General features: G+C 46.8%; 1 protein-coding gene across 2 annotated transcripts in view; it reads left to right on the forward strand.

The window, feature by feature from the left end:
- The first annotated feature begins 126 nt into the window (after window positions 1-126).
- ciita (class II, major histocompatibility complex, transactivator) overlaps window positions 127-18,247 on the forward strand; it is an 87,812-nt gene continuing 69,691 nt past the window's right edge. For both annotated transcript variants that reach the window (XM_078240783.1, XM_078240785.1), the window contains exon 1: window positions 127-251. In XM_078240783.1, coding sequence (XP_078096909.1) covers window positions 209-251 — 43 coding nt within the window. In that variant the 5' untranslated portion in view covers window positions 127-208. The remainder of the gene's footprint in view (window positions 252-18,247) is intronic.

The raw sequence follows: 18,247 nt of genomic DNA on the forward strand, positions 1-18,247 counted from the left end.
CGGGATATTTCTGCCCATTCTAAAGGTGCGTCTTGCAAAATAACTGGTTGCAATGCAAAGTGAAACCACCTTAAGCTCATTGGCAACTCCTTCCAGACGCAGCTTGAGCCAAACTGAAACCTTGTACTTTAGGACGCATTGCCTGAGCAAAGAGAGAGCGGGACTTTCCCACATCAACTGCTCTATTGTGGCTTCGGTACAGAGCTGGATGAAGGTGATGAGAGCTGGTGGTGGACTTTCTTGCTGCTTGGGTAAGGTTCAAACCCCCCTTTCCCCCCAGAAACCAATCTCTCAGTGAGAATGAGTGTGTGATTTATCAATCCTCTAGGTGATGCGTTGGGATTTTGAGAAGGTTAAACGTTGGGGTGATTGAGAAAATGTGAGTGAGAGAGAAAGGCTGTTTCACCAGAACCAGACGGATTAAACAACTCGGGGGTGACAGTGGAGAGCTCTTACCCACCTGTTCTGCAATGGTTTCATGGCGCTGTGTGTGTGTGCGTTTTAATTGTTGCTTTGTGTTATTTATAGAGACAATTGCAAAACAAACACACACAAACATAGAAATGTAAACTGAGCCAACAGCTCCGGTCATTCTGCTGGCGTTTGGCGTTCGCTGGAGAGTAGCCAGCATTTTCAGCGCGTTTATTCGGCTTGGAGAGGTTTAGTGTGTCCAGCAAGTTTGCAGGGAGTTAGCGAGCAACTCGCCTTAAATAAGAGGTACAGCCCTGGCTAAAGAGCAGTAAGTGAAAACAGCGACTTGGAAAGGACTGGTGCGTGGATTCAATCGTTCGCGGTAACATTTTTAACCACACTAGCACACAAATTTGTTTATTTGATATAGTTGAATTAGTGGCATTGATATATCTTCAGCTAAGATAGTGCCAGCATCGTATCCGCACGCACGGAGGAGAAGATGCTGCAGTTCTCTCGGGTGAATAATTCTGAGCGTTCTGCTCTTGGTCTGTGCAGTAATCCTGGTTACAAAATAAAATAGTCATTTCAGATAAATGTGGACCAGTTAATATTTAGGGAAAGCACCCTCCGCACAGATCTGCATTGTTTGGCGGATCAGGTAATTCTTTTCCTGTAAGCTGCCTTGTGGTTTCCCAGAAATTGAAAGTAAATTTCAGGAGACTGGGATATTGTTAGTTGCGCCCTTTGCTGGCTGTGTGAGCAATAGGAACAATGTCAGTGGACAGGGGGAACTTTTGGAGGGTGTGTCCAATATTTGTCACCCTGTCCTTTGTTGCACTTCTGTTTCTAATGGTTATTTCTACCCAGGCTACAGGGGCAGCCGGAGATTATCTTTGCAATAAAGAATGCACTTGTCAAACCAAACATCTTTGACTTGTAAAGGGCTGGACTGGATACTTTCTAAATTCACCCGAGACACCGCCTTTATTGAAAAAAAGCTTGGCATGGGATTGGTTTTATGTATGAAATGGTTTGAACCATGTGTTTTACGCAGTGGCACAATGGTTAGCACTGCTGCCTCATAGCGCTAGGGACCCAGGTTCGATTCCCGGCTCGGGTCACTATCTGTGCGGACTTCTGCATGTTCTCCCCGTGTCTGAGTGGGTTTCCTCTGGGTGCTCCGCTTTCCTCCCACAGTCCGAAAGACGTGCTGGTTAGGTGCTTTGGCCATGTTAAATTCTCCCTCAGTGTACCTGGACGGGTGCCGGAGTGTGGCAACTCGGGGATTTTCACAGTAACTTCATTGCAATGTTAATGTCAGCCTACTTGCGACACTAACGTTCTGACTCTTTCTCTGGAAGAGCAGCAATGGACACAGGAGGCCGCTCACCACAACGCTGAGAGGCTACATTGCTAATGTTGAGTTGCTTCAAGTTATCTCTGCTTCCCAGCAGCACGAGTGACTGATGATAGGGCAAGATTGTAACCTATTCAAAACACGGCCAATTAAGAAATAAGACCTGGTCTATATGACTCTGTGGCCCTGAAATGACTGGATGACAGAAGGCTGAAAAACTGCCACATTTTTGTTCATTCTGTCTAGTATTTGTGGCCCATTTTGAACTGCCCTTGCTGAATCACTTTTCTGAATGACTGGAATCCATGTGATGTGGGAACTCCCACAGTGCTGGTGGGGTGGGGGGGTTTCAATGTCTTGACCCAGCGACAGTGAAGGAACAGCAATATAGTTCCCAGCCAGGGTGGTGTGTGGCTTGGAGGGGAACTTGTGGTGGCTGGTATTCCCATGCAGCATGGTGGCACAGCGGTGTGCACTGCTGCCTCATAGCTCCAGGGACCTGGGTTCGATTCCCGGCTTGGGTCACTGTCTGTGTGGAATCTGCATGTTCTCCCCATATCTGCGTGGGTTTCCTCCAGGTGCTCCGGTTTCCTCCCACACTCCAAAGATGTGCGGGTTAGGTGCATTGGCCATGCTAAATTGGCCCTTAGTGTCCTGGGATGTAGGTTAGAGGGATTAGCGGGATAAATATGTGGTTATGGGGATAGGATCTGGGTGGGGTTGTTGTTGGTGCAGACTCGATGGGCCGAATGGCTTTCCTCTGCACTGTAGGATTTCAGTGATCTATGGCTGCTGCCCTTGTCCTTCAAGTTAGTAGAGATCACAAGTTTGGAAGGTGCTGTCAAAGGAACTTTGGAAAGTTATTGTAGTGCATCTTGTAGCTCGAACCATAGAATTCCTACAGTGCAGAAGGAGGCCTTTCGGCTCATTGAGTGTACACTGACACACAGTCACCCAAGGCCAGAATCGAACCCAGGTTGCTGACACTGTGAGACACCAGGATTAACCACTGTGCCACAGTGGTGGTACACACTGCTGCCACGATGTCGGTGATGGAGGGAGTGAATGTTTCATGTGGTGGCTGAGGTGTTTATTAAGACAACTGGTGCCAGCCTTGAGTGTTGTTGGAGCTGCACCCATCCAGGGTCATGGAGAGTACTTCACCCCACTCCTATCTTTTGCCTTGTAGGCTTTGGGGGAGTCAAGAGGTGAGTGAGTCACAAAATTTCCACCCTCTAACCTGCCCTTGTACCCGTAGAGTTTATGTGGCTGACAAAGTTAGGCTTTGGGTTAATGGTAATCCCCAAGATGTTGGCGGGGAATTCAGAGGTGATGATAATGATGCCATTGACTGTCACAAGGAGGTGGTGATGATCGGTGATGGGGATCACCTGAGTGTGACGGAAATGTTACACAACATACTGTGGCAAGCTGAACCTCGGAAACTTACTGCTTTAACATGTTGAGAAATTTGACCCTCCGGTATGCATGGATAGTTTGAGTGGTTATTGCTGTAAAGAAAGGCATGTTGCCAAAACTTTTCTTCTTGTATTCATCAGGACAAATGCAAGAATGTCAAATTTCAAAAGATCACAGCAAATTATACTACAACAGAAAAAGGTCCCAATTGGTTGGCAACGAGACTCTGGATGAGGCGTTGCCATGGAGAAAACAGTGGGGAACTATAGGCTTGTGGAGTCTATAGTTTCCCATTAGAGTCACAGAGGTTTACAGCATGGGAACAGGCCCTTCGGCCCAACTTGTCCGTGCCGCCCAGTTTTTACCATTAATCTAGTCCCAATTGCCCGCGTTTGGTCTATATTCCTCTATACCAATCTTACCCATGTAACTGTCTAAATGCTTTTTAAAAGACAGCATGGTGGCACAGTGGTTAGCACTGCTGCCTCACTGCACCAGGGACCCGGGTTCGATTCCTGGCTTGATCACTTGGGTCATTGTGTGGAGTTTGCATGTTCTCCCCGTGTCTGCATGGGTTTCCTCCAGGTGCTCGGGTTTCCTCCAGGTGCTCCGGTTTCCCCCCACAATCTGAAAGACGTGCATTGGCCCGAGCAGGCGCCGGAATGTGGTGACTCGGGGAATTTCACAGTAACTTCATTGCAGTGTTAATGTAAGCCTTACTTGTGACTAATAAAAAAACTTTAAAATGTTGTTTCCTCCATTGCAACACCATGGTTAATCGCAGTCAACTTGCCAGCCAGTAGCACTGCGTTTCTTCTGCAGTATAAATTGTTTACACAGTAAGAAGTTTAACAACACCAGGTTAAAGTCCAACAGGTTTATTTGGTAGCAAAAGCCACACAAGCTTTCGAGGCTCTGAGCCCCTTCTTCAGGTGAGTGGGAATTCTGTTCACAAACAGAACTTATAAGACACAGACTCAATTTACATGAATAATGGTTGGAATGCGAATACTTACAACTAATCCAGTCTTTAAGAAACAAAACAATGGGAGTGAAGAGAGCATCAAGACAGGCTAAAAAGATGTGTATTGTCTCCAGACAAGACAGCCACATACAGACAATACACATCTTTTTAGCCTGTCTTGATGCTCTCTCCACTCCCATTGTTTTGTTTCTTAAAGACTGGATTAGTTGTAAGTATTCGCATTCCAACCATTATTCATGTAAATTGAGTCTGTGTCTTATAAGTTCTGTTTGTGAACAGAATTCCCACTCACCTGAAGAAGGGGCTCAGAGCCTCGAAAGCTTGTGTGGCTTTTGCTACCAAATAAACCTGTTGGACTTTAACCTGGTGTTGTTAAACTTCTTACTGTGTTTACCCCAGTCCAACGCCGGCATCTCCACAGTATAAATTGTTGTCAGCTTTTGAAATTTGACATTCTTGCATTTATCCTGATGAGTACAGGTCAGGAATCTTTGGTAACATGTCTCTTTTTTTCGCTAACACTCGAGCAACAAGTGACTGAGTTTACTAATCAGGAGCGGGTCAGTCTGCAAGCACGCACGGGCACAGCTTTCTGTAGAAGCAGGTGGAGAATTCAACATCATATCAAAGTCATCGTGCTCCTCAGCTGCAATACTCACTCTATGTCACCCGATCTCAGAATGCGAACATAGTCTAACCACAGCCTAAGTTCTGAAACATCTTTCTAATTACGTTACTTTGAGCTTTAAGGTGGCGGATTTCTGTGCTAGTGCCTGTGTACGTCCTCCCAGATCACTATTTAACGAGCATAGCCAAAGCAGCAGCAGTAGGCCATTCAGCCCATCGAGTCTGCTCCGCTATTTAATCAGATCATGACTGATCTGATGTAATAATCCTCAACTCCATTTTCCCACCTTATCCCCAGAGCCCTTGATTTCCTGACTGATTAAAAATCTGTCTCAGAAGTATCAGAAAATGACTTTGGTCAGTAAAACGGAAGGGCAGCAGTTCACATGTTTTAGCACCTCATTATGGATTATCAGAGAATTATGTTTTTTTTATTTTAAAAAACCTCAGGCACAAAGTTGCCAAAACTTAGGGATGCCCTTGCGAGCGAATGAAAGCTATCTTTTGGGTCTCACATTGATGTGGAGTTGCCGGTGTTGGACTGGGGTGGTCACAGTAAGTAGTCTCACAACACCAGTTTAAAGTCCAACAGGTTTATTTGGTAGCATGAGCTTTCGGAGCGCCGCTCCTTCATCGGGTGAGTGAAGGAGCAACGCTCAAAAAGCTCGTGCTACCAAATAAACTTATTGGACTTTAACCTGGTGTTGTGAGACCATTTAAGGTGTTGCATTGGCAGCATGGTGATGCACTGGTGATTGATTTGATTTTGATTTGATTTGATTTATTATTGTCACATGTATTAGTATACAGTGAAAAGTATTGTTTCTTGCGCGTGATGCAAACAAAGCATACCGTTCATAGAGAAGGAAAGGAGAGAGTGCAGAATGGAGCGTTACAGTCACAGCTAGGGTGCAGAGAAAGATCAACTTAATGGATTGGAAACTAGCAGCAAATTGTCCTCCTCTGAGTCACAATTCCCAGGTACTCCATTAATGGCTCCTCAGCCTAATTATGGGATCTGAAGGAATAGCTATCATACTGAGGTTGAAAATTCTTCCGATAACCCTACGGGCCAAAACAGGTAAGCGTGGCCCGTGATGACGAAACAGCCTGAGATTTGCGAGCATTGTGTTGGATCGATCAGTCTTCTTCCTTCTTACACAGGCCCTCAGAGTGGAGGGTGACTGGATTCCACACTAAAACTGAGTTCTCAGGTGACGGAGTCCAGTGCATGAGCTACAGTCACAGCTGGGGCAGATGGTGGTTGGCGGTGAGGGTGGGTGGAGTGCCGGAGTTGCCACGCTCTCCTTTCACTGTCGATGCTTGGCTTCAGCCCGCTCTCGGTGATGAAACTCGAGGTGTTCAACTCCTTCCCGATGCGTTCCTCCACTTCAGGCGGTCTGGACAAGCGTGTCCCATCACCTGATTCACTGTGAAAGTCCCATTGCTCCTCTCTCACTGTGAATATCCCCATTGCTCCTCTCTCACTGTGAATGTCCCCTTTGCTCCTCTCTCTTTGTGAATGTCCCCTTTGCTCCTCTCTCACTGTGAATTTCCCCATTGCTCCTCTCTCACTGTGAATATCCCCATTGCTCCTCTTTCACTGTGAATGTCCCCATTGCTCCTCTCTCTCTGTGAATGTCCCCATTGCTCCTCTCTCTCACGGTGAATATCCCCATTGCTCCTCTCTCTCACTGTGAATATCCCCATTGCTCCTCTCTCGCTGTGAATGTCCCCATTGCTCCTCTCTCTCACTGTGAATTTCCCCATTGCTCCTCTCTCACTGTGAATGTCCCCATTGCTCCTCTCTCGCTGTGAATGTCCCCATTGCTCCTCTCTCACTGTGAATGTCCCCATTGCTCCTCTCTCTCACTGTGAATATCCCCATTGCTCCTCTCTCGCTGTGAATGTCCCCATTGCTCCTCTCTCACTGTGAATTTCCCCATTGCTCCTCTCTCACTGTGAATGTCCCCATTGCTCCTCTCTCTCACTGTGAATATCCCCATTGCTCCTCTCTCTCACTGTGAATATCCCCATTGCTCCTCTCTCTCACTGTGAATATCCCCATTGCTCCTCTCTCACTGTGAATATCCCCATTGCTCCTCTCTCTGTGTGAATTTCCCCATTGCTCCTCTCTCACTGTGAATTTCCCCATTGCTCCTCTCTCACTGAGAATGGTCCCATTGCTCCTCTCTCTCTCTCACTGTGAATTTCCCCATTGCTCCTCTCTCTCTCACTGTGAATTTCCCCATTGCTCCTCTCTCACTGTGAATGTCCCCATTGCTCCTCTCTCACTGTGAATTTCCCCATTCCTCCTCTCTCACTGTGAATGTCCCCATTGCTCCTCTCTCACTGTGAATTTCCCCATTCCTCCTCTCTCACTGTGAATGTCCCCATTGCTTCTCTCTCACTGCAAGACCTCCAGAAGGGCTCTGAACCCCAGCAATAGCAGACGACTGGACTTCAATAATAACTGGCTGTTGACATTGCACCTTTCTTGTAAGGAATAAAATTTCCCAAGTGGTTTTGCTCTCTCCAGCCTTTGTCAGTTTTATATGGGCTTCAGTGAGTGGATTTTGCTCCTATTGGGAGGAAATGTGCATTCAGCATGAGGCAAATGCGAACTTTCTTTAATCTCGGGTGTTTACTGCAAGGATATTCGGGTTGATGCGTTTCCCTGCACGTCACTGACCGACAAGCTATCAAAATGAAAAACTGAACAAGTTACATCCACTCGCTCCAGAGCATTTACACTTAAAAATACTAGTTCCAATAGTAAAACATGAAACATACCAGTTAGGGTAAGACATGCACTAAATGCACCCACTAAAGTAACAAGAGCAATAAATACATTGCTGGCAATGGTGCACACACAAAGGGTGGGATTTCCAGCTCCCACGCCTTGGCTCGCCATTGGCAGCTGGTGGCATCTTCCAGTCCCACTGATTGTCTATGGCATTTTGTGTGGACCGCCTGTCTCACTGCCGGGGTAGTGGCCACGGGGGTCACTTTTGGCAGGATTGGAAGATCCCACCAGCAGTAAGGTCTGGAAAATCCCATCCTAAGATACACTGAAAATACTCAAATGTTCTACTCAGTATAATATGCACCATCTACATAAAATGCCCAAGAACACAGAGGCACGGTGGCACAGTTTGGTTGCTGGCTCGGGGGTCACTGTCTATGCGGAGTCTGCACGTTCTCCCCGTGTCTGCGTGGGTTTCCTCTGGGCAGCCCGGTTTCCTCCCACAGTCCGAAAGATGTGCTGGTTAGGTGTGTTGGCCATGCTAAATTCTCCTTCAGTGTGCCCGAACAGGCGCCGGAGTGTGGCGACTAGGGGATTTTCACAGTAACTTCATTGCAGTGTTAATGTCAGTCTACTTGTGACAGTAATAAATAAACTTAAACTTAATAATACATCGATATAATCAGACAGTATGAAATGCGCGGGTTACAGTAATGTACCCATTAGATGCATTCAATGCATTTGTTTGATTCAGTTGTAAATTGTAAGTAGCTTTCCTTCCTCTTTACCACAAGATGAGGGGCTTAAACCTTCCACCAAAACACTCTATATCAACAAGGCAATGCTGCACAGTTCATAGAATCCTACAGTGCAAAAGGAGGCCATTCGACCCATCAAATCTGCACCAACCACAAACCCGCTATCCCCGTCACCCCATACATTTACCCCAGCTAATCCCCCTGACACTAAGGGGCAATTTAGCAGGGCCAATCCACCCAACCCCACACATCTTTGGACTGTGGAAGGAAACCAGAGCACCCGGAGGAAACCCACGCAGACACAGGGGGAATGTGCAGACTCCATGAAGGCAGTGACCCGAGGCTGGAATTGAACCCGGGTCCCTGGCGCTGTGAGGCAGCAGTGCTAACTACTGTGCCACCGTGTTGAAACGGGTACTTTTCTGGTGAAACACTGAACAGATTTGGTCGACTTGTTCAGCTAGCGATAGTAAAAGTCCCTTGAAACTAGAAGAATGTGGGAGCTATTGGCATCCTGGCCAACATTCCTCACTCAGCTGACACCTGCAAAACTGGTCAAACATCTCTGACTCAGAAACACAAGGTGGTGAATGCTGGAATTCTGAAACAAAAGCAGCAGATGGTGAGAATATTCAGCAGATCTGGCAGCCTCTGTGGAGAGGCAAGCTTAACTAATGATTTTGATTTGATTTATTATTGTCACATGTATTAGTATACAGTGAAAAGTATTGTTTCTTGCGCGCTATACAGGCAAAGCATACCTTTCATAGAGAAGGAAAGGAGAGAGTGCAGAATGTAGTGTTACAGTCATAGCTAGGGTGCGGAGAAAGATCAACTAAATGCGAGGTAAGTCCATTCAAAAGTCTGACGGCAGCAGGGAAGAAGCTGTTCTTGAGTCGGTTGGTACGTGACCTCAGACTTTTGTATCTTTTTCCCGACGGAAGAAGGTGGAAGAGAGAATGTCCGGGGTGCGTGGGGTCTTTGATTATGTTGGCTGCTTTGCCGAGGCAGCGGGAAGTGTAGGCAGAGTCAATGGATGGGAGGCTGGTTTGTGTGATGGACTGGAATGTTTCAGGATGGTGAAGCAACAAGAGGACATCAGTCTGAAATCTTAATGCTGTTTCTCTCCTCACAGATGCTGCTCAGCCTGGTGAGATTTTCCAGCATTTTCATTGTTTATTTCATCTTATGGCCTCTTGACGGCCATGTTCCTGTGTGAAGATTGACTGCAATGTTTTCCAACACTGCAAGAATAATTAAATTTGATTTGATTTATTACTGTCACATGTATTAGTATTGTTGTGCCTGCCGCACAGTCTGTTTTAACCCTTATACGATGGACAAAGAACTGCGAGTAGATGTCTTGTTGGTACAATCAATATTTATTTAAAACACACAATCAATAATCACCCACCCAGCCAACAATAAGTTATCTTACAGAAAATACTAAAGTTCAAGTCCAATACTGGACCTTGATTTAACTTTTGCGTGACTGGCAAGTACCCAAGCAGATATTGGCCTTTATCTGTGCGCTGGTCTCGGTAGTCGACTGCGTAGTCTGGTCCTTTGGTCTGGTCTGGCACTCTGGCTCTGGTCTTCCTTCCTTCTCGGGTGTGGTGGCTCTCCTCGTGCTGGTCGTCGTTGGCGACGGTCACCGTTGTTGTAGCTCGTTCGTGGGGTCAGAGAGAGAGAGAGAGATTCCTGGTTGCGCAGCACCCTTTATGCCCCGTTGGGTTTCGCGCCCCTTTTAGCCATTGCCAATCAATCGATCAGGACTTGATCACCCTGATCGATAAAGTCCAATCGGACACCAATCTCTGGGTGTGTCCCCAATGGCCATGTCTGTAGGTGCTGGGGGCACGTAGAATACACACCTCCCTCCCAAATAAGGGGTTACGGCGCCCTCATGTCTGGTAAACAACCCAGTTTGACCAGAAAGTCTCTTTTGTCCTGGAGATGACCCATATCCTGTGTATTCATTCATCTGGGTTGCAGCCTGCCATTTTAGTTCTTGCCCAATTGTCCCAGAGTGCTTTACACATCGCCATTTTAGATGGCCCATTTGGCCACAATCCCCCCTTTGATCCTGAACGCGAAGCGTGATGGATCACAAACTCAGGACCAGTATCTGTCAGGAATTCCCCAGTCACTCAACAGTCAAGCAAGGCCCAGGTATTGGCATGCACAGTAATAATAATCCCTACGACATATTGACATTCCAGAAGCTACAGACAACAACACTCTACAATACAAACAATTCCATGTTCTAAACACCATTATTACAATAAGCTAATTACCCACAAATACAGACAATCACATATTTTAAACACCATTATTACAATAAGCTAATTATAAACCAACATTTAAACAAATATTACAATAAAGTATTCACAGATCTGAGGCACATTTTGGTAGTAGGATTTCCAACGGCTCATTAGTACAAATCGCAAAATGGCAGGCTTCCTGTAAACATTCCTCTACTGAATTAGAGGGGACCATGGTTCAAGGGTGAACCCTACGTCCTGCCTCCGGGCGATCCTCTTTTTCCATCGGCTGAATTGGACTGTGAGGATGATTAGGTGAACAAAATGTGTGACATTATGCGAACAAATGGGTGGATTTGGATGTTTGAGCCCCAGTTCCAAAGGCCATCCCACCAAGAGGTGACTTTAATTTCTTTAATTCTCTTTTTCACCTCTTGGGTCTGCTGTACTACTTTGGTGAAGGTTCTGTGGGCTGTAGCCAATTTTGCCCGAATTAGGTTCAATTCCTCCGGCAGGAGTTTTAGGCTTGTGTCATATTTCTCATGGTACTCCCCTAGAGTCTGTCGGAGCTCGTCGGTGGTGTTCAAATCTACCCTAACATTCAGTTGAACTGCCATTTGGTTTTTTGTATACCAGCCGCTGGTTGTTACATCCAAACATTATACTCTTCTCGGGGTGCACCCATAACACGCCATCCTCACATTTCCCCTGCGCCAGGTGGGGAATAACCGGGATACCACAAGTTCATCTTGCTTGGAATGTCCTGTGTGCTTACCTCGATGATGAGTCCGGTGAGGTAGATTGTCGGTTGCCTCTCTGTCATCGTCCGTCATTGTCCTGAGGAGATCAGTGTAATTTCTGGTGTTATCACATCCAATATTTGATGTATATACATATATTTAAACTGTCCATGTCCTCCCCCCCTTTTTTGTTTGAACACTTATTGACAGTGGTGTGGTCAGGAGGACCCGGGTATCTCAATCGTCGCTTGCATGTCGTAGTTTTTTTTTTGAATCCTAATTGTGGAGCACTACGGAGCAAAAACGTTTTGTTCAGATCGATAAATGGACAAGTCATGGGGTGGTCAGAAAAAGAGCTTATTTAACTGGCCAGCAAAATCAAGGCGGCCAGTTTTAGTCTAGCAGCAGTCACCATTAACTATAGGGATTCGAATCGCACTGGAGTCGGTCTTTAATGACCTGAAGAGGTGTTCGTCTATGAGTGTGTTGGAGTTTGAAGGCGGGCCGCATGTAAAATTTAGCACAAGTGCCTCTAAGAATTGAAAATGTGGCTCTTTAACAATAGGGGTAAAGAGACGGCCCTTCCACCATTAGAACACTGGAAAATAAAATTCTCAGTGTCACTTGGAACGCAAAGAAGCCGGGTTAAGAGCAGCTGCCGATTGTACCAGGATTTTGCACTGTAAGAGTTTTGTTTCGCATGTCCTGTTGAAAATGTAGCCCAATCGCCTTGACGATTTTTAAAATTTAGCATAGCTGCCTCAATGATGTTAACATTTAGCATAGCTGCCTCAAAGATTTGTATAGTTGGTTTAATGATGTCTTTACTAGAGGAAGGTGGCGAAAGAGCAGGCGTCGGATTGTACAAATAACCTGGTTAATCGTACTAGCAGTATACAAATGACCGGCAGGTTGTGGGTTTTTTTTTAAGTGGGTGCTTCATTCAGAGATTCTTGCACCTTGCATTGGTCTGTACTGTAGGCTGAATTTCATCATCTGGAGCACCTTAGATTCCTTCATTCAGCATTTCCATTAACCAGTTGGCCAACAGAGACTCATCTTCTGAATCATTCGTCTCATGGGGCTCCATCATTATCTCCTCACCTGGTTTCCATACCCGCGTCTGTTCGTTGGACTGCACTGTGGGGTCTGCGCTTGAATCAAGATTCAGGGGTCCTTCATCCTCATGTCCCAGTCCAATTAATCTATGTGTCTGGTCCCTTATCCATGTGGGCAATGCACCAGCAGGTGTCCCCATCAAAATAACCCAGTGTCGTTTAGTCAGGGCCTCACCGTTGGGTCTGTTTAGGCTTATGTTAATGGGAGAATCCATAATGCTGCGAGGGCCAATATCTGGCGAGTCGCGCCAGTCCTCTAGGGTGCGCAAGTCTCCTGTTATGTCCGGGTCGATCAGTACCCCTAGGGGCACTTCAGGTGTGGACGAGGCTCTGGGCTGTAATGTGGTCAGGGTAAGGGTCTGGTCTGAACCTGAAAGTGGATGAGAAGGTTTCCGGGGTGATACATTTCCTGGGTGAGGCCATTCCGGTCGCCTAGTGTCATCTTCCCCCATCTCTAATGTGAGATGGTGGAAGTGATTATTCTGAGTCCCGTAAGCTTTCAGTTGATTGACATGGAACCAACCAGTTTTCCCGTTGGCGATTAGGACTTAATATACCGAGGGGCTTATTTTGTCGGTGATGGTGTGCGGGCCTGCATATCTCGAGGACAAGAAAGAACTGGGGTTGTAGAGGGAAATCATCACCTGCTGGCCAACTATTTTTCTACCGGGTGTACCCTTTTATCGAAATATGCCTTGCTCTGTTTCTTTTTAACTCCTAATCGGACAGCCGCGGCTAACTGGGCTGCTTTAATGTTTTCGGTTATCTGCTGGACGTCTTTCTCGTGGGTGAGCGCTGTGATAGCAGGCTCAGTTAAGTCAAACCCCAATAAATATTCAGCTCCCTTCATAGGTCAGCCAGTCATTAATGTGTGGGGGGTGAATCCAGTAGAACTGGAAATGGTGTTGCGTACCATCATGAGGGCAAAGGGAAGTACTAGATCATAGAACATAGAACAGTACAGCACAGAACAGGCCCTTTGGCCCACGATGTTGTGCCGAGCTTTATCTGAAACCAAGATCAAGCTATCCCACTCCCTATCATCCTGGTGTGCTCCATGTGCCTATCCAATAACCGCTTAAATGTTCCTAAAGTGTCTGACTCCACTATCACTGCAGGCAGTCCATTCCACACCCCAACCACTCTCTGCGTAAAGAACCTACCTCTGATATCCTTCCTATATCTCCCACCATGAACCCGATAGTTATGCCCCCTTGTAATAGCTCCATCCACCCGAGGAAATAGTCTTTGAACGTTCACTCTATCTATCCCCTTCATCATTTTATAAACCTCTATCAAGTCTCCCCTCAGCCTCCTCCGCTCCAGAGAGAACAGCCCTAGCTCCCTCAACCTTTCCTCATAAGACCTACCCTCCAAACCAGGCAGCATCCTGGTAAATCTCCTCGCACTCTTTCCAGCGCTTCAACATCCTTCTTATAGTGAGGTGACCAGAACTGCACACAATATTCCAAATGTGGTCTCACTAAGGTCCTGTACAGTTGCAGCATAACCCCACGGCTCTTAAACTCCAACCCCCTGTTAATAAAAGCTAACACACTATAAGCCTTCTTCACAGCTCTATCCACTTGAGTGGCAACCTTTAGAGATCTGTGGATATGGAGCGCAAGATCTCTCTGTTCCTCCGCAGTCTTCAGAACCCTACCTTTGACCCTGTAATCCACATTTAAATTAGTCCTACCAAAATGAATCACCTCACATTTATCAGGGTTAAACTCCATTTGCCATTTTTCAGCCCAGCTTTGCATCCTATCTATGTCTCTTTGCAGCCTACAACAGCCCTCCACCTCATCCACTACTCCACCAATCTTGGTGTCATCAGCAAATTTACTGATCCACCCTTCAGTCCCCTCCTCTAAGTCATTAATAAAAATCACAAAGAGCAGAGGACCAAGCACTGATCTCTGTGGCACTCCGCTAGCAACCTGCCTCCAGTCAGAAAATTTTCCATCCACCACCACCCTCTGGCTTCGATCAGATAGCCAATTACCTATCCAATCGGCCAACTTTCCCTCTATCCCACACCTCCTTACTTTCATCATAAGCCGACCATGGGGGACCTTATCAAACGCCTTACTAAAATCCACGTATATGACATAAACTGCCCTACCTTCATCAACACACTTAGTTACCTCCTCAAAAAATTCAATCAAATTTGTGAGGCACGACTTGCCCTTCACGAATCCGTGCTGACTATCCCGGATTAATCCGCATCTTTCTAAATGGTCGTAAATCCCATCCCTAAGGACCTTTTCCATCAATTTACCAACCACCGAAGTAAGACTAACCGGTCTATAATTACCAGGGTCATTTCTATTCCCTTTCTTAAACAGAAGAACAACATTCGCCACTCTCCAGTCCTCTGGCACCATCCCCGTGGACAGTGAGGGCCCAAAGATCAAAGCCAAAGGCTCTGCAATCTCCCCTTGCCTCCTAAAGAATCCTAGGATACATTTCATCAGGCCCAGGGGACTTATCGACCTTCAGTTTATTCAAAACTGCCAGTACATCCTCCCTCCGAACAACTATTTCCTCCAGCCTATTAGCCTGTAACACCTCTTCCTCAAAAACATGGCCCCTCTCCTTGGTGAACACTGAAGAAAAGTATTCATTCATCACCTCGCCTATCTCTACTGACTCCATACAAAAGTTCCCACTACTGTCCTTGACCGGCCCTAACCTCACCCTGGTCATTCTTTTATTCCTCACATAAGAATAAAAAGCCTTGGGGTTTTCCTTGATCCGACCCGCCAAGGACTTCTCATGTCCCCTCCTAGCTCTCCTAAGCCCCTTTTTCAGCTCACTCCTTGCTAACTTGTAACCCTCAATCGAGCCACCTGAACCTTGTTTCCTCATCCCTACATAAGCTTCCCTCTTCCTTTTCACAAGATATTCCACCTCTTTCATGAACCATGGTTCCCTCACTCGGCCATTTCCTCCCTGCCTGACAGGGACATACCTATCAAGGACACCCAGTATTTGTTCCTTGAAAAAGTTCCACTTTTCATTAGTGCCTTTCCCTGACAGTTTCAGTTCCCAACTTATGCCCCCTAATTCTTGCCTAATCGCATCATAATTACCTCTCCCCCAATTGTAAAACTTGCCCTGCCGTACGGCCCTATCCCTCTCCATTGCAATAACAAAAGACACCGAATTGTGGTCACTATCTCCAAAGTGCTCTCCCACAACCAAATCTAACACTTGGCCCAGTTCATTTCCCAGTACCAAATCCAATGTGGCCTCACCTCTTGTCGGCCTATCCACATATTGTGTCAGGAAACCCTCCTGCACACACTGCACAAAAACTGCCCCATCCGAACTATTTGACCTACAAAGGTTCCAATCAATATTTGGAAAGTTAAAGTCCCCCATGACAACTACCCTGTGACCCCCACACATATCCATAATCTGCTTAGCAATTTCTTCCTCCACATCTCTATTACTATTTGGGGGCCTATAGTAAACTCCTAACAACGTGACCACTCCTTTCCTATTTCTAACTTCAGCCCATATTACCTCAGTGTGCAGATCCCCCTCGAAGTGCCTTTCCGCAGCCGTTAGACTATCCTTGATTAACAATGCCACTCCTCCACCTCTTTTACCAGCTTCCCTACACTTACTGAAACATCTATACCCCGGAACGTCCAACAACCATTCCTGTCCTTGTTCTACCCACGTCTCCGTAATGGCCACAACATGTATCCTATGTTGTGTTGTTTTGCTGCACTGTCTTCCTAATGATCCCTTTTAGCATTCGGTTCATGCGTTCTACGATTCCACTGGATTGTGGATGGGAGGCGATATGGAATTTCTGCTTGATGTCAAACATAGCCATAACGTTCTGCATCACCCGCCCGGTGAAATGTGTCCCTTGGTTGGACTCTATGCTGTGGGGAAGACCCCATTGTGTAAACACCTGCTGGGCTAATATCTTTGCGGTGGCCTTAGCTGCGTTGGATCTAGTGGGGAATGCCTCGACCCATTTGGTGAAAGTGTCTATTATTACCAGGACGTATTTAAATCCATTCCTACATGGCGGCAGTGGGCCGATATAATCAATTTGAAGATTTGTCCTTCTACTGGGCGTGTGTGCCTTAGCTCCGCTTTTCTGGCATACCTATCGGGGTTGTTCTGGGCACAAATTAAACAATTGTCGATATAATGGCCAACGTCATCGTGCAGTTCGGGCCACCAACATAATTCTTTTAATCGCTTGGTTGTTGTCTCTATGCCTTGATGGCCATGTCCGTCATGGTACTGGTAGATGAGCTGATTTCTGTCCTGGGTAGAGACTACGCACGCGCCTGCCTTTAATATCAGACCCTCCTGGATCTGTATTTTGTCCTTCCATTTCTCATATGGGCCTGGGTAGACTCCTTCTAAAATTTGTTTCAGGGAACTGTCAGTGCGCTGTGCCTGGACCAGGTCGGCTATATTAGTTTGGCAAATGGTCACAGCGTTTACTCGCTCTCCTACAGGTGGCTGCCAAAACTGTCCCGTACGAGCACCGGCTTTGGCTAGTGCATCAGCCTTACAGTTACCAGGTGGGGAGGTCCTGTGGTGGCTTCTAACCTTAATAATTCCATATGTGCTCCCTTCGATGGTCTGCAGAACGTATTTTAATAAGGGGGCTGACGGTAGGGGCTTTCCGTCTGCAGAGACAAAGCCTCTGGCTTCCCACAACGGTAGGAACTCAGTCAGGCTGTTGCACACGTGCATACTATCGGAGTGTATGCTGGCAGGGGTTGGGAATAGGTCTGGATGACTCACTACGTATGCGACTGCTGCTAGTTCGGCAGCTTGAGCACTCAAATGGTTGGGTAGTTTGGGGGCGAGTTCTATTAGTGGCTGTCCCTGTTGATTTTCTACATAAATGCCACATCCTGTGATTCTGGTCCCATCCTCTACGGTGGATGAACCGTCTACATAAATTCTCATGGCTGAGCCTGTCTGTTGGGTGGCTGTCTGTTTTGTTCCTGATCGTGTCTCCTGCTGTTTCGGGATAAACAGACCTGTGGGGTCCTTTGTGGCTCTAACCTGACACTCATGCGAATCTCCCCCATAATTTAAATTATCTGCCAGGAACGTGGGCACTTTGGTTCGCTTTACAGTGAAGTCCCTACCCTACAGTAGTAGTGTCCAACGGGCAGCGCGGGCCTGGCTTACTGAGCAGTCTTTAAGGCGGCCATCCAGCAGAATCTGGGTTGAGGTGTGTTCAGTGAGGACGGTTATTGGGTTCAGTCCGGTGATATCGGCAAAATGCCGCACAGCCCAAAATACCACGAGCAGGTGTCGTTCACACCCGGAGAAGAACATAAGAACATAAGAAATAGGAGCAGGAGTAGGCCATCTAGCCCCTCGAGCCTGCCCCGCCATTCAATAAGATCATGGCTGATCTGACGTGGATCAGTACCACTTACCCGCCTGATCCCCATAACCCTTAATTCCCTTACCGATCAGGAATCCATCCATCCGCGCTTTAAACATATTCAGCGAGGTAGCCTCCACCACCTCAGTGGGCAGAGAATTCCAGAGATCCAGAGAATTCCAGAAGCCCTGTATGACTGGGTCCAATACTCGTGAGACGTTGGCTACTGGGCCAGGTCTACTATGTCTTTCTTGTAATAATACTGCTGACAGTGTGTGGTTGGTAGCTGCAACTTCTAAGGCGTATGGTAGATCTGGGTCAGGGACTAGTAAGGCTGGCGCTGTGGCGAAGGGCGCGCTTTAAATAGGTTACTGCAGCTGTGTGCTGCACAGTCCACGTCCAAGTCGTGTTTTTCTTTAGCAATTCGGAAAGT

This window comes from Mustelus asterias, chromosome 23, assembly GCF_964213995.1.
Source record: "Mustelus asterias chromosome 23, sMusAst1.hap1.1, whole genome shotgun sequence".
Taxonomy (NCBI): Eukaryota; Metazoa; Chordata; class Chondrichthyes; order Carcharhiniformes; family Triakidae; genus Mustelus; species Mustelus asterias.